Source organism: Crocodylus siamensis, chromosome 1 (genome assembly GCF_052110815.1).
Source record: "Crocodylus siamensis isolate JL-2025a chromosome 1, ASM5211081v1, whole genome shotgun sequence".
Lineage (NCBI taxonomy): Eukaryota > Metazoa > Chordata > Crocodylia > Crocodylidae > Crocodylus > Crocodylus siamensis.
The window spans coordinates 380,163,656-380,176,444 of record NC_143395.1 but is presented as its reverse complement, the minus strand read 5'-3'; the positions used below and the strand labels follow the sequence as shown (position 1 = coordinate 380,176,444).

General features: G+C 40.6%; 1 protein-coding gene across 1 annotated transcript in view; it reads right to left on the bottom strand.

Annotated features, from left to right (window-relative positions):
* The window catches only part of FLT3 (fms related receptor tyrosine kinase 3), an 88,083-nt gene extending 76,299 nt beyond the window's left edge, over positions 1-11,784 (bottom strand). The window contains exon 1 of the mRNA XM_090031740.1: positions 11,712-11,784. Within this exon, the coding sequence (XP_089887866.1) occupies positions 11,712-11,766 (55 nt within the window). The 5' untranslated portion in view covers positions 11,767-11,784. The remainder of the gene's footprint in view (positions 1-11,711) is intronic.
* Positions 11,785-12,789: the final 1,005 nt, after the last annotated feature.

The window sequence follows — 12,789 nt, the reverse complement described above, 5'->3', positions numbered from 1 at the left end:
ACAAAGTCTGTGGGTTGCAAATTAATACCTCAGGCTGCCAGTTGGACAGTCCTGATTTAGGGCACAAGTTAGATGTACAAGGAGGCAGAGTTAAAGATTAACAGACAACCCTAAATCTGGCATTTCCTTATTTTTGAATGCTTGACTTTCCAGCCCAAATTACAGGGAGAGAGGGGTAATGCAATTTTGTTGTGGATCAATAATACAGCCTTTCAATGAAGGAGGCAGCCTTTCGAGGCCGCCAGCATAAAGCGTAATTACCTCTGGACTGGAATGTTATAAACCAGCAGTTCTCAACCTTTTGCAGCTTACATCCCACCTATGTAAGGTCAAAAAATCCTGGCCCTGCCAGTCGGCAAGCGGGGAGGTTGGAGGGGGGAGGCCTGCAGAGGCTAGTCAAAGACTGGGGGGGAGGGGACTGGGGGGGTCCCCAGCAGCCAATCAAAGCATGCAAAAGTGGAAGTCCCACCATGGCACTTCCGGTTTTGCCACTGCAACCCAAGTCCCACCTAGAGGACATGTCCCACCGGTTGAGAAACCCTGTTATAACCTATTTTTTCTGGAGCACACTGCACCCCTTAGATTGCCAGAGAACAAAGCCAGAGAGAAATGGTTACAGAGAATGGCAAAAGAAATCAGGTCCTTGTTCCAGCAACTTACTCATAGAAGCATGTTTCGTTATCTCCTGGTGCACCCTAGAGCCTCATCCTCCTTTCCTACTACCCTTACTGAAGGCAGTCTACTGCAAGGTAGGAGGAGAAAACACTACGAGATCTGGCCCCCTCCCCCACGCCACTCCCAGCCGGGCTCTCCCGGCTACTACACTTGTGAGATGCCTTCTGCAGTGTGAGAAATAAAAATTGGGAAAAAGGATCAAGTTTCAGGATGGACACAGGTTTATAGCAACAGGGAGGCTCAGGAATGCAGGCTGTGACAGAGGCTTGAGAGCCTCCATGCGAAACATCCACCCCCCATCTGTTTCCTACAACTCTGGCTCCTGGCTTCTTATTTTTGAAGGAACAGCCAGCACCAGAAGTTAAGGCAGTGAGGAAAAAGAATGGGTTGATGCAGAAAAGCAGCAAATGGAGAGGAGGAGCAGCTACAGAAAGAGTCCTTGTTACAGGGGAAGGAGAGAATGAACCCAATCTATATGGGACACATGTTGCTGGGCAAGGGAGGAGCATCACAGGGAACAAATCCTGGGGGGAAGTTGCTACCACAGGTTATGTCCACAAGTATTGGGTTATTCAGGGATCCCATAGGATTTTATGGTGAGGAACAGTGTGGGGGCTTCTGTAGGAAACTTAGACTCTCCACCTTGCCTCAGCAATCCCCTCAGGTGGGGCAGGTCACAGGTAAAAGGGGCATGTAGGTCAGGGCAGAGAAGCTGCTGAAGGTTTTCCTTGCTCTGGGCTGCTGGACAACTTCATAGGGAATGATGGACAACTGACATTAGTTGAAGAAGGATAAGGGATGAAAGGATATAAACAAAATCTTAGCTTACTTTGGTCTTCCCAGAGAAGAAACAGATCATAGAATTATAGATTCATAGAAGTAGGGTCGGAAGGGACCTTGTAGATCTTCAAGTCCGACCCCTTGCCTGGGCAGGAGAAAAAACTGGGCTCAGATGACCCCAGCCGAGTAGACATCAAGCCTCCTCTTAAAGACCCCCAGGATAGGAGCCAGCACCACTTCCCTTGGAAGTTGGTTGCAGATCCTACTCGCCCTGACCGTGAAGTAGTTCTAAAAGTTGTAAAAACTCCATTGTTCCAGGGAAACGTAACCATTGTCAGGGGCCATCACCACATAGCATTTGTTCTGTGCTACAGGAAGATACATTATTTGCACAACACTGTAAACAATCAAGTTAGATGCCATGAAGCTGCTAATGAAGTTAGAGTAGCCTGGGACTAATAATGTTCAGCAACATACAAGCATCAGGGTTTAATCAAGCTCATTAATCATAATTAGTTGACATATTACTGAGTTTGATTCATGCTGGTCTACGCCAGGCAGTTACAGTAAATACTGTGTTATCTAACTTGATTGATCACAACCATGTTCCAGCATGACTGAGTTTTGAAATACAGTCAAATCTGTGGAGTGAGAGAGGCAGTCTCTCAGGGAAATCAGGATAATCCCAAGGACATCTTGGCAGATGAGCACACTGAAACTTTTCATTTGAACCATTATGAAACAATAAGCCAACAAAAAGAGCGAAGCATGGGGTGATATGATCTTGAGAGTCTGTTCTACTAAATAAATACACTGCTATGTTCTGAACAAAAAAATAATACACACACACATTTATACACACATATATACATAAACATGACTACATCCGTTTTCTTCCTGGATGCAGTGCAATGAGACCTTCCTTATTTTTTTTTAAGCAATGTAATTCTTTTTTTCATCCTTTTAGGTAGTTTTCATTCAGGACTCTCCCTACCACTTCTTTTACCTGGAATGATCTACAACATTTAGGGTGCATCTACACGTTACCCTCCAGTGATGTAGGACATGCCACATCACTGTATGGTGTGCTATAGTGACGTAGCAATCACATGGGTCTACATGTGATCACCAGCTACGTCACCATAGCAGCACACTCCCTGGGTATAGTGCACTGCTATGGCAATGTAGCGGCAAAATTTAACCATTCGCTGTGCACACGGCGCAGTAACCACCTGTGCTGAGCTGCGCTTTACTACTTCCAAAAGGAAGTAGTACAGCATGGCGCTGTAGCAACGTCACCATATGGCAACATGTAGATGCACCCATAATGTCTTCTCAGCTCATCTGGTTTCACCTAGTATATCAGTTCTGAGAAACTTCCCCCAAACATGCAGGTTATACTTGAAAATACAATACCTTTCTTCTAGTAGACTTTAAATTCCATCCCCCAGCTCCTGAACTAGGCCACCTTCTTGTTGCTTTACTTCACTGGTGCTTATACATATGTGTGTGTTGGGGGGGGGGTGTTTTAATTAGAGTGGATCCCAAAGACCCTCTAATTAAAATGTTGAAGTGTCCTGTGTATTAAACCCCCTTACATTTAAAAATGACTGCAGGACACTTTAACTAAAGCTCATTCAACGAGCTTTAGTTAAAGTGCCTCAGTGGCCATTTTTAAACCCGCAGGGGCTTACATACGTGATGTGGCAGCTATGCCAGAGTGCTTTAATTAGAACATGGACCAGACTCAGCTGAGTCCGCTCGGATGCATTCTAGTTAGAAAGCATCAGAGCATGTGTATAGGCACCCAAATTTGTTCTTTACTGCTCAGAGAGGTAACGTAGAGAGGGGGAAGTGGAGCAGTAGCAGCTCAACCCTGCACTTAAAGGCATCTCAAGGACAGAGTGTGTTGGCTTTGTGGAGCCTGGTGGGAGGAAGAGGCAGGGAGATGCATCTTATTGTTGCTTCACAAAAGGACTAGTTTGCAGCCCTAACTGCTACATGCTTCATATCAGACATGCTGTTCGGCCTGAAAGTTTGCCCCATCCCTACTGGGGGAACCACTGGCAGTGCCTCCTCTTACCACTAGGTGGAGCTCCTGCCCTGCCTCTGCAAGAAGGCGTTGAGATAGCAGGAAATCTCCCTCCATTTTCTTCCTAAGTTTCTGCAGAACTGAGCTTGGTGTCTGATAATGCAGCCTTCTCATCATTCAGTATAACAGCTAGCTCACTAATGAGTTTAAAAATAAACAGCATTATACAGGGTCTCTATTCTGAGATCGTGGGCTAGATAATACTTCTACAATTCTCTTGTCAGGGACAACTGTCTTCCATGACTGTCTTATCTGTGGTTCCAAAGTTAGCTGACGAGGCTGATCTGGGATCAAAAGACTCTGTTGCAACTCGGGCACATGTTCCCATGTGGGATGGGTGGCTTCAGATTCTTGATTTGGTGTATGACGTACTGTTTCTGCCGCTCCCACTTTTCCAAGTGAATCAAAGGATATCTATTTAGTTTAATTTACACCCCTTTTTAGCTCTCCACATATCAGTAAAACCAGTATTCATTCCCCGCCTCCCCCATTATTAGTCAAATTCAGCCCCAGAAAATGCAGGCGTTACTCATCTATTGCAAAGGTGACATATGGGATGGGATCCTGGCCCTTTTAATGTCAATGGGAATTTTGCCATCAAATTTGGGAGTGGGGAGGACAGAATTTCATCTCTCGCTGCTAAATTTGATCTATTTGAATTATATCGTTCACTCAATATGCACAATATACTATATAGTCTATTATCAAACTCTCTTTGTACATTTTCTTTATAGAATTTGCTTCAGACCAAAGAATGTGCACTGAATATTTATTTCTTTGTTTAAAATATGTCTTCACCCCTTTGAAATATACCTCAACCTTTTAATTTATGGACTGTTTCACAGCTCACAACTAACTTAACCAGTTCTCTTTTTAATTGCCACCTAAGGAACTGTATTCTATTTTTACTTATAAAGGTGACAGTAACAAAAGTTATTTGGAAACTCGCAAGCTTCAGCTACACAATTAAATAAAATCACTGACTATGCAAAAAACATTAAATAGTCTCATTAAATAGGTCATACTATGTAAAGCAATGTTCCATATTGAGGGTTCTGGACACTACCATTATATAAACATTGCATCATCAGATAATTATTGTAAAGTCTGTAATCCAGAACTGTTCCTAATGTTCTTTTCCACGGTGATGTTGACTTGCAGGTTGACATTAAACAATCTCTGTTTTTCCATGAAAAAGTCTTAGGCTTAAAATATTAACCCTTTGTGGAAAGCCGAACTAGAATTTTGACTCAGCTTAATCATTTGTGAAGAAACAAGAACTATTATTTTTAGAGCAAGGGCAAACATTCCAAATTCTGCAACATGTGAGCAAAATACATTTCAGTGTATTAATTTCCAACATATTCTAGACTCTCCCATCCTGGTCTTCAAGAAATACTCATCGAGTTCACTGCACGAAATAAACAATATTTTCTGGCTGTCCACATCCAATTTGTTCAGTCCATTATGCATTCATTTATCTAAATGATTTTATCTCAGATGATATGGAGGAAAACTAACAGCTCCAGTCTGCTCCAGGAGCATCACTTCCAGAGTTTCACCCATAACAACATGGCTGCCATACCTAGAATCAATGTTTTGCTCATAAATCCATTTTCAGGATTCATGAAATGTCTCACTGGCTATTCTTTGCCACCAGCCTAACAGTAGCTGCAAGGAGGAGGAATTTAGTCTTCATTCACTTCATCTCATTAATCTTAACTCATTATCAGTCTTCTCCTCCTGGCCACCTTTTCCCAGACCTTGGCCTCAACCAATCAGCTCCCTAGTCTGATGTATTTCTAGCATACATCTCAGTTTTCATTTTGCAGCATAATAATACCTTTTTATTGCTACTTTTTTTTTTACTTAGAAAGGCTATTTTGTGGCTAAATATCGGCTTCCACTTGACCAGTGTCAAAATCATTTTGGGATTTTAGTGAAATTATGCTATTCTGGGATTGTCTATATTTGGTTTTTCAGCAGGACATCTGGATGTGGGACAGATCCTGGTTCCTATTCCTGCCCTGTGAATCCATGAATAAGTAGCTTTATCTCTCTATTCCACAATTTCTCTTTCTAGTAACACGAGGGTAATGATAATATAAAGTCCAATGGGAAATTTGCATGGGGAGCTCCAACTAGCACTTAATTTGTTTTTTCTCTCAGATTCCTGTTTTATCATTCCTGTCTCCTAAGCTTCTTTTTCCCATTGACTGGATACAAAAGTTTTCTTCTGTTAGTTGGTTTATTTTTTTAAATATAGCTTTTAATTCTTCTGCTCAGATTTCTGACCTCCCCTGTACCTGGAACTGCTATACTTCTGGAACAGCTATAATTCTGGTAATAGTAGCTAATCTTAATGAAAGGCTATATATGTCTGTGATCAACTCATCCACTTCATAAGTGACTTCTTTCAAAACTTTTGAATAAATACTATGTGGCCCTAATGACTCTTTTTTTTCCCCCTCAAGGATCATTTCTACCATTTCAGTCTCTGATGGTAACTAATTTTTATTACCTGCTAAAGGTAAGAATGTAACTCCTTAACACCTCTGGTGATGAAGACTAAAAATAAATGTAATATTTAGATTTTCTGCTCTGCCATTCCCCTCCCTACCTGCTTCCTTTACTCAGTGGTAATCCAAATTAATCTAGATTTGAATCTATACCAAAGTGCAGAATCAGGGCTGATACAGACTTTGTTTCCTAACCTCAATTTGCTTTTCATCTTACCATGATATCTTCATTTCAGTTGGTGTTCTATATTTTAAATCACATAGTATAAATTTCTCCAGTTACATATTCTATATCTAAAAGTTGGTTGCTTATCCTGGTCCTATTTAAATAAGTAAGCTCCTATTGGAGATATTAGGCCCATGGGCCAAGCTCCAGCCATGACCTGTGTGCAAGCATTCTTTCATGCTGAAAGACCCCTGAAGTCTCTGCTCTTACAGAAGGGGTTTGTAATCTTCTCCTGTTCTACCCATTGAATGTAAGTGACAGCTATATATTTAGTGGGTGTTTAAGTGCACAAACACCTGTGGTGTATGGCTAGGAATTGATACATGGATGTGACATCAAAAAGGGCCATGTGGCATTGTACCATCAGTGTTCTAGACCATGATCTAACAGTAAGGACCTCTCTTACATAAAACCTTGTAATTTACAGAGTTTGAAAACAGAGCAGTTTTATGAACCTACAAATTTCAATTAATACTATAATAATTTGGCACTGATATTAAAAGGACTAAGAAATATTATTCGTGTTGGCCTGAAGAGTTCAGCTGATGTCAGTGGAACTACTGACTAACTTCTCCTGAGTAACAGGTACCCATGTCAGCCACAAGATCAGGCCCTGAATGCCTCGCCTCCAAACAGAAAATGTTCTACACAAAAGAGAAATGAAAATGCAAGAATATATGTTGAGGACACCAGCTGAAGAAATGATACTGTTTGTCATCCATGTACTGTAACACTTCCCCTTTGAATTAAAAAAATCATTTCCACAATTAGAGAGTTTACTTGTCCACTGTTTGGAGGGGGGATGAGAAGGGGAGCCTTTCAGCATATTAAGCATTAAGCTACAAAATATAAAAGAGGTAAAAAAATAAAATAAAATAATCCTTGATTTGGTACTAAAATACCACTGTATCTCATCACTTGTATTAGTGAGCAAGGTCAACAGGGGAAAATAATTATTATACCATGGTTTTAGAAATGTAAAATGAAAAATGTTCACACCTCAAGGAATGCTCTGTAACTCAGTACACATTTATATTAAGACGTGCATCAGAAGCTTACTTATACAATCAAATGTGTCTTATAGAAGAAACAGTAATTATTGTTGTGCTATTAAAACACTAGTGTGGCTAAGCACCAAAGTCATCACTTAGGGGGTTTTCCTGCTTCTCTTTTTCTTTCTTTTTTTATGCAGCATGTTTTCCAATAAGATAACCTAGAAAGATAGCTATAAATCTTCTTTCTCCCCCAGTACATGGATCTGAGTTGAATGAAAGACAGTACATAGCCTGTACTCTTTCTGTTTTTTAACCTTAACTTCTATGTAATGTATCAGGGGGAAAAAGATTTTATCCTTCAAACGTTATGTCCTCATAAGAGCTGGCAGTTTAAAGGATTCTGTTCTCATTTTACCCATGACAGACAAAAACGGAGTCCCTGATCCAGTGTTTTGCATTGTGTTCAGCAGCATAACAAAGGGAGAGGGGCAGCTGGGGCACAAGCCCTGGGTGATGATGACCCCAAGGGAGGTGCAAAAATAGCAGCAGCTGCATTGATGGCCCAGTGGTTGCTGGCAGCAGTGCAGCCACTACTGGTGCTGTCCTGTGCCCCACTGCTATTCAGGGCACTCAAGCATCAAGTTACACCTCAGATAGTGTTTCTGTTTGATTTATTATAACCTCTTCTTGGTCAAGCAGCAGAGGAATAGTCTTGAGTGCAAAATGAATCAAGATCCGAGTCTTCCTAGTGTTTTGGATCCTGACCTGATTTTGCTGGGTTCTCACTTCCCTATTAAAAACTGTGCACTTACTGGAACTCTAAAGCCCTTGTTCTCTTCTATTGTTTTCTTATGAGCCTGCAATAGCTTGCTGGTCTACTGTTACCACTCATGCTCTTCCACTGTTTTTGTATTCAGGATATTTTTTTTACACTGCCAGTCCTTCCAGCTGGATTTTGCAATAAAGTTATCTCTGCTCTCACCACATCACCAGATTTTTCAGTTAATATTTCCCTCAGGATTTTAAGGAAATCTTCTCAATTGCATCAGCTTCCCAGAGCAAAAGAGCAGCTAGTAGTGACCAAACTATAGTTTTTTATGCTTTAAATTTATTTCTGTTGAAAGTTATAGTCTGCAATATCAGTGTATACAAATAGGTTAGTTTGTTATTTTGAGCCTTCTTTCTGCATTGGCATATGCCATCTTGTTTTGATAATGGAAAGTCCTTGCTTAGAGGAATTTAACAAACCTGTAATCTCACTTCACTGAGGCATCCAAAGATGTTGAGATCAGAGCTAGCTGTGCATTTCTAGCTTCCAAAGTTGGGCAAGCTATAGCAATCTCAAAAACAGGAAAAGCATGGCAAGGTCAATCTTCAAGAGACATACAACAAGAATAAGTTAAACTCCGTTCTATTCCATTGCAAAACTCAAATAATCCTTTTAACCTCAAAAGTCTTCATATCAGAAGCAGTATTGCTACCTATTAGTCTATAAAAAGGGGTTGGGTTTAGTTGGGTTGGTGTGGATGCTAATGTGCACTTCTGGGTTGGCAGCCCAGAAATCACAAATCTGGGCAAAGCGCTCGTGGTACAGCCTTGTCAGATTCTGACAAATCTGTGAATTCTGCTAAATACCTTGTCACACAAGGACATGAAAAAAAGGAAAGGAAGTCTATAAAGGATTTGGCAACTCATGAGAAAATGAAAGATATACTACAATTCACCAGGCTGATGTGTTTCACCAGGTAAATATAGCAGATACTAGTCACATGCAAAGATTTTGCTTGGTTTGCCTAAGAGCTTTAATGTGGTTCACGAGACAGATTATAGCCAGGATAAAACTTGATTCTCTTTGTTGGATGTTCACTGATTTAGCATTTCTGGCAGCAGCATGGTTCTGTGTCTGAACATGCTGTGGAATGTGTTATTGGTAGGTTTGTAAGAAGGTAATCTTTGTGTTGTAGTGGGATTGAAAATTCAGAAGAAAGCTAGCTCTTAAGCTTCTCTGTTATCTGTTTAAAAAGCAGAAATGAATTCTCCATTCTCAGGAGAATTCATTTCTGGTACTCCAGTCGCATTTCTGGCACGCTTGAGCTTTGTGTTCTATGTGTTCTCTGATTTGAGTTACTGCCTCTTAGCTTTTATGCAGTCAGACAAATTGAAGTCTGGTCTAGAGCTTGTTAAGGCATGAACTTGCTGTCCTTACTCAAGTAAAATTTCCCTCGGCTTCATTGCAGGATTGTAACCTAAGCCAGAAACTCATAATTGGATTTCTCTACTTTGTCCTGAAACTGTAGGACTCTGCAGGACTGGAATAGACTGGAATGGCTGTGGTAGAAACTGAATGTTACACAGATAAATGAAACAAGCCAATTTGTTACAGGCAGAATGCACCTTCTTGAGGGCCAGCACAAGTACCACTTCCATATAAATAATCTTCTCAACTGGGACACCATGGAGAGGTCTATTGGTAAAGCTACAAAAAACCACTTCAGTTTGACACTAGAGATAGCCTCAAGATCAGCAATTATGCATCTCCATAAGTGATACACAGGGGCAGAGAACGCTTTTCCAACCATAACCTAAAGTATGAGGTTGAAGAAGGGAGCTGGATTCCATCACCTCCCTGTACTTTACCAGCAGGGTTTGTGAAAGTAAGGTTTATTTTAACGCTAGATAAATTAGCTATAAACACAGACATCTCATCTGGTGAGGATAACCAGAAAAACGGTAAGAGAAAGAAACAAGCGCTGGTTTATAATGTTGCCAGGATCTCTCTCCATACTATTGATACTTGACTTTTGCAGCAATAAACATAGCTTGTGCTGAGATTTTTACAACTGCAGACCTATAAGTAAAGATAGAGAGGGAGCCTTAACTCTGTGTAGTCTTATTCTTCTCAGTTCTGGAGAGTTTCAATGTAGTTTTTCTTTTTCTGGATAAGTGCATGGTTTTCTCCTGACAATATTATATCAGTTGGATAAAGTCTGTTAGCCTAGGATCTGCTACATTACTTGTGTTCAGTTCACATCTTAGTGTAATAATGAAGAACCTTGATAATCTCAGGGAAAATGTTACTTCATTTGTAAGAATTTCAGTATCTCTCATATAACCCTTAAACAGTTGTATTAAAAAAAGTGTATTTATGAGTGTATGAAGCCAGTAATTCTCATAGAAATGACAGGGCTTCTGATTTCTGCTACATTTCTGAATGGCTAAATCAAACATCTCCACAATGAGCAGCAATACAACTAAGGACAACGGTCCTCTTGTCCCCACGCTTTGTCTGTTTAGAAGGTTAGCTCTTCAGGGCATGGCCTGCCTTTGTGCAATCCTTAGCACAAGGTGGCCCTCATCTCAGCACTGTTTTAATACAGACTATGATAACTGATGCTTACTTTTCAGTGGGCCATTTAAGACTATCACAATGGTTGCTTGTTTAGATCCTTTGATTTCTAAGAAGAAAATGCACCAAAATACATCTTTGACAGGATATGTTTCAGTATCAGTTTCATTAGAATCAATTGAAGCAGGATAACATGAAAGAATAGTTTTTATTCCTACTCCATCTTCCCTCCAAAGATCTCAAAATCAGGGCTTTGCAAACACAGAAGAGGATCTCTAATAACAGTTCTGTGAGGTATTCAAAATTTGTTATCCCTTGGTGAATTTAAGCCACAAAGTGACTTTCCCAGTCATATATGGCAGTCAGAACCCCATTCCCCCATTAGTTTTCAGTCCTGATTTTTTAACAAACTACATGTTTACTCCAGCAAGCAGCTTATTTTAGAGTCAAAGGAAAATACTTCAATGGGCATCTTATTCACAATAACTGTGGTCTCCATTTCTCCTAATTGCTAAATCTTTATGAATTTGTACATTCCTAGGGAAACCGAGTCATGAAAAGTAGAGTGTCATCATAGCAATGAACAAACCAGAAACATTTATTATTCCATTTTCATCATTGAACAAAACTTACCTACCCAATATAACAGCAAAAAATGGACAGATTCACTATTAGAGCATATTGCCAGGGTATTCCATAGGAAAGTTCTTTTAAAAAGTGCTTTTATATTGCCTAAGACAATCAGGGTAGGTCAACATTAACATTCTTTACACTGGAAAACAACAACTAAAACATTAGTTTGAACTCCTCCCCCCTCCCCCCCCCCCCCTTTATATATATGGATGCAAAAGCCTAAAGGGACTAGGGAAGGTAGGAGAAACAGGAGGTGTACAAGAGAGATAAAAGAGAGTAGCACCCAAGAAAGAGAAAGGAAAGGTGAGAAAGAGAAAGAGAAGAAAAAGAGCTGAAAAAGAGGGAAAGAAAAGAAAAGAATGAGGGGAGAAAGTTGGAATGTAGGAATGAGAAAGGACGCAGTAGTAAGGGAGGAGAGGAGACTGTATACTGTATATGCCCTTACCAAGCAACTGAAGTGGGTTTCTGCTAGCACAGGTGCCGGACTGGTGTGCACTCATGGTCGATGGTACTGGAGGCTGCCCTGCTGGACTGAAGTCTGCAGTCCCGAGACCCTAGTGAGTGAAACGAGTGCTGCAGGTGGCTCTCAAGGCATACGTCACTGAACCACAATAAAACCACTTCTTCAAAAAACTGAGGGCCCAAGGACGTGTTCAGCCGAGACTAAACCTGAAGGAAACGGCTGTACAAGGGAGAGAATAAGAGGCCTCTTTTGGGGTCAGGGAACCTCTTCCTTTTGCTGTCAGGATCATTGCAGAAAGAGCTGTATTACGCAAGCCAGACTAGGTATCTGTACTACTACTGTATTTCTGTTGCTTACATTCTCTTAGTTCATAGCTTATAAATGTGGATAAATTATTCCAGATTGGGCAGAACTGGCTTTTTTCCTATGTAATTCTGATTACTGTTTTGGAAGCAGATGCTACTTCTATGTGCAGGCAATGGCTGAATGTTCATTTAAGTTTTGGACTTGACAGTGGGCTGCTACTTTTAAGCAGTGGCATCAGCCTGAAAGAGGGAAATATAAAAAAAATCCAAATGTGTTTCTAAATGCCTCATGGGAATATACAGTGGCATTTACCAGCACTGGAGGAAAAAGAGTGCATCTCCCTCTAAATGACTAAGATTTTGTTTGTCTGTACCTATTGGCAAAACTCCTTAGTTCAAATCTTATAGTGAGAAGTACCCAGACTTACGTTTTTAGTGTCACAGAGAAATTTGCTACCAATGAAAGTGGAGCTGGAACTGGAGGACAGAAACAGTTTGAGGACTGTATGTACGTCATAGAGGGAAGCTATTGATTTCCACAGGAAAGCTCAAACTTAGTTACAGCAGGTGTGAGCACCTATTGTGGCCTAATTTACAGCTACTTTGTCTGGGATACAAAAAAGCCACATGAGTAAGGGGCTCATTCAAGACTGGAGTGAAGAGCTCCTTGTTGTTAGTTCATAGTCGTCCTGTTCTAGTCTCTAAATCCCATTCCCAGATCTTTTTTTACACATGCTTTGTCACTCAGTCTTCCC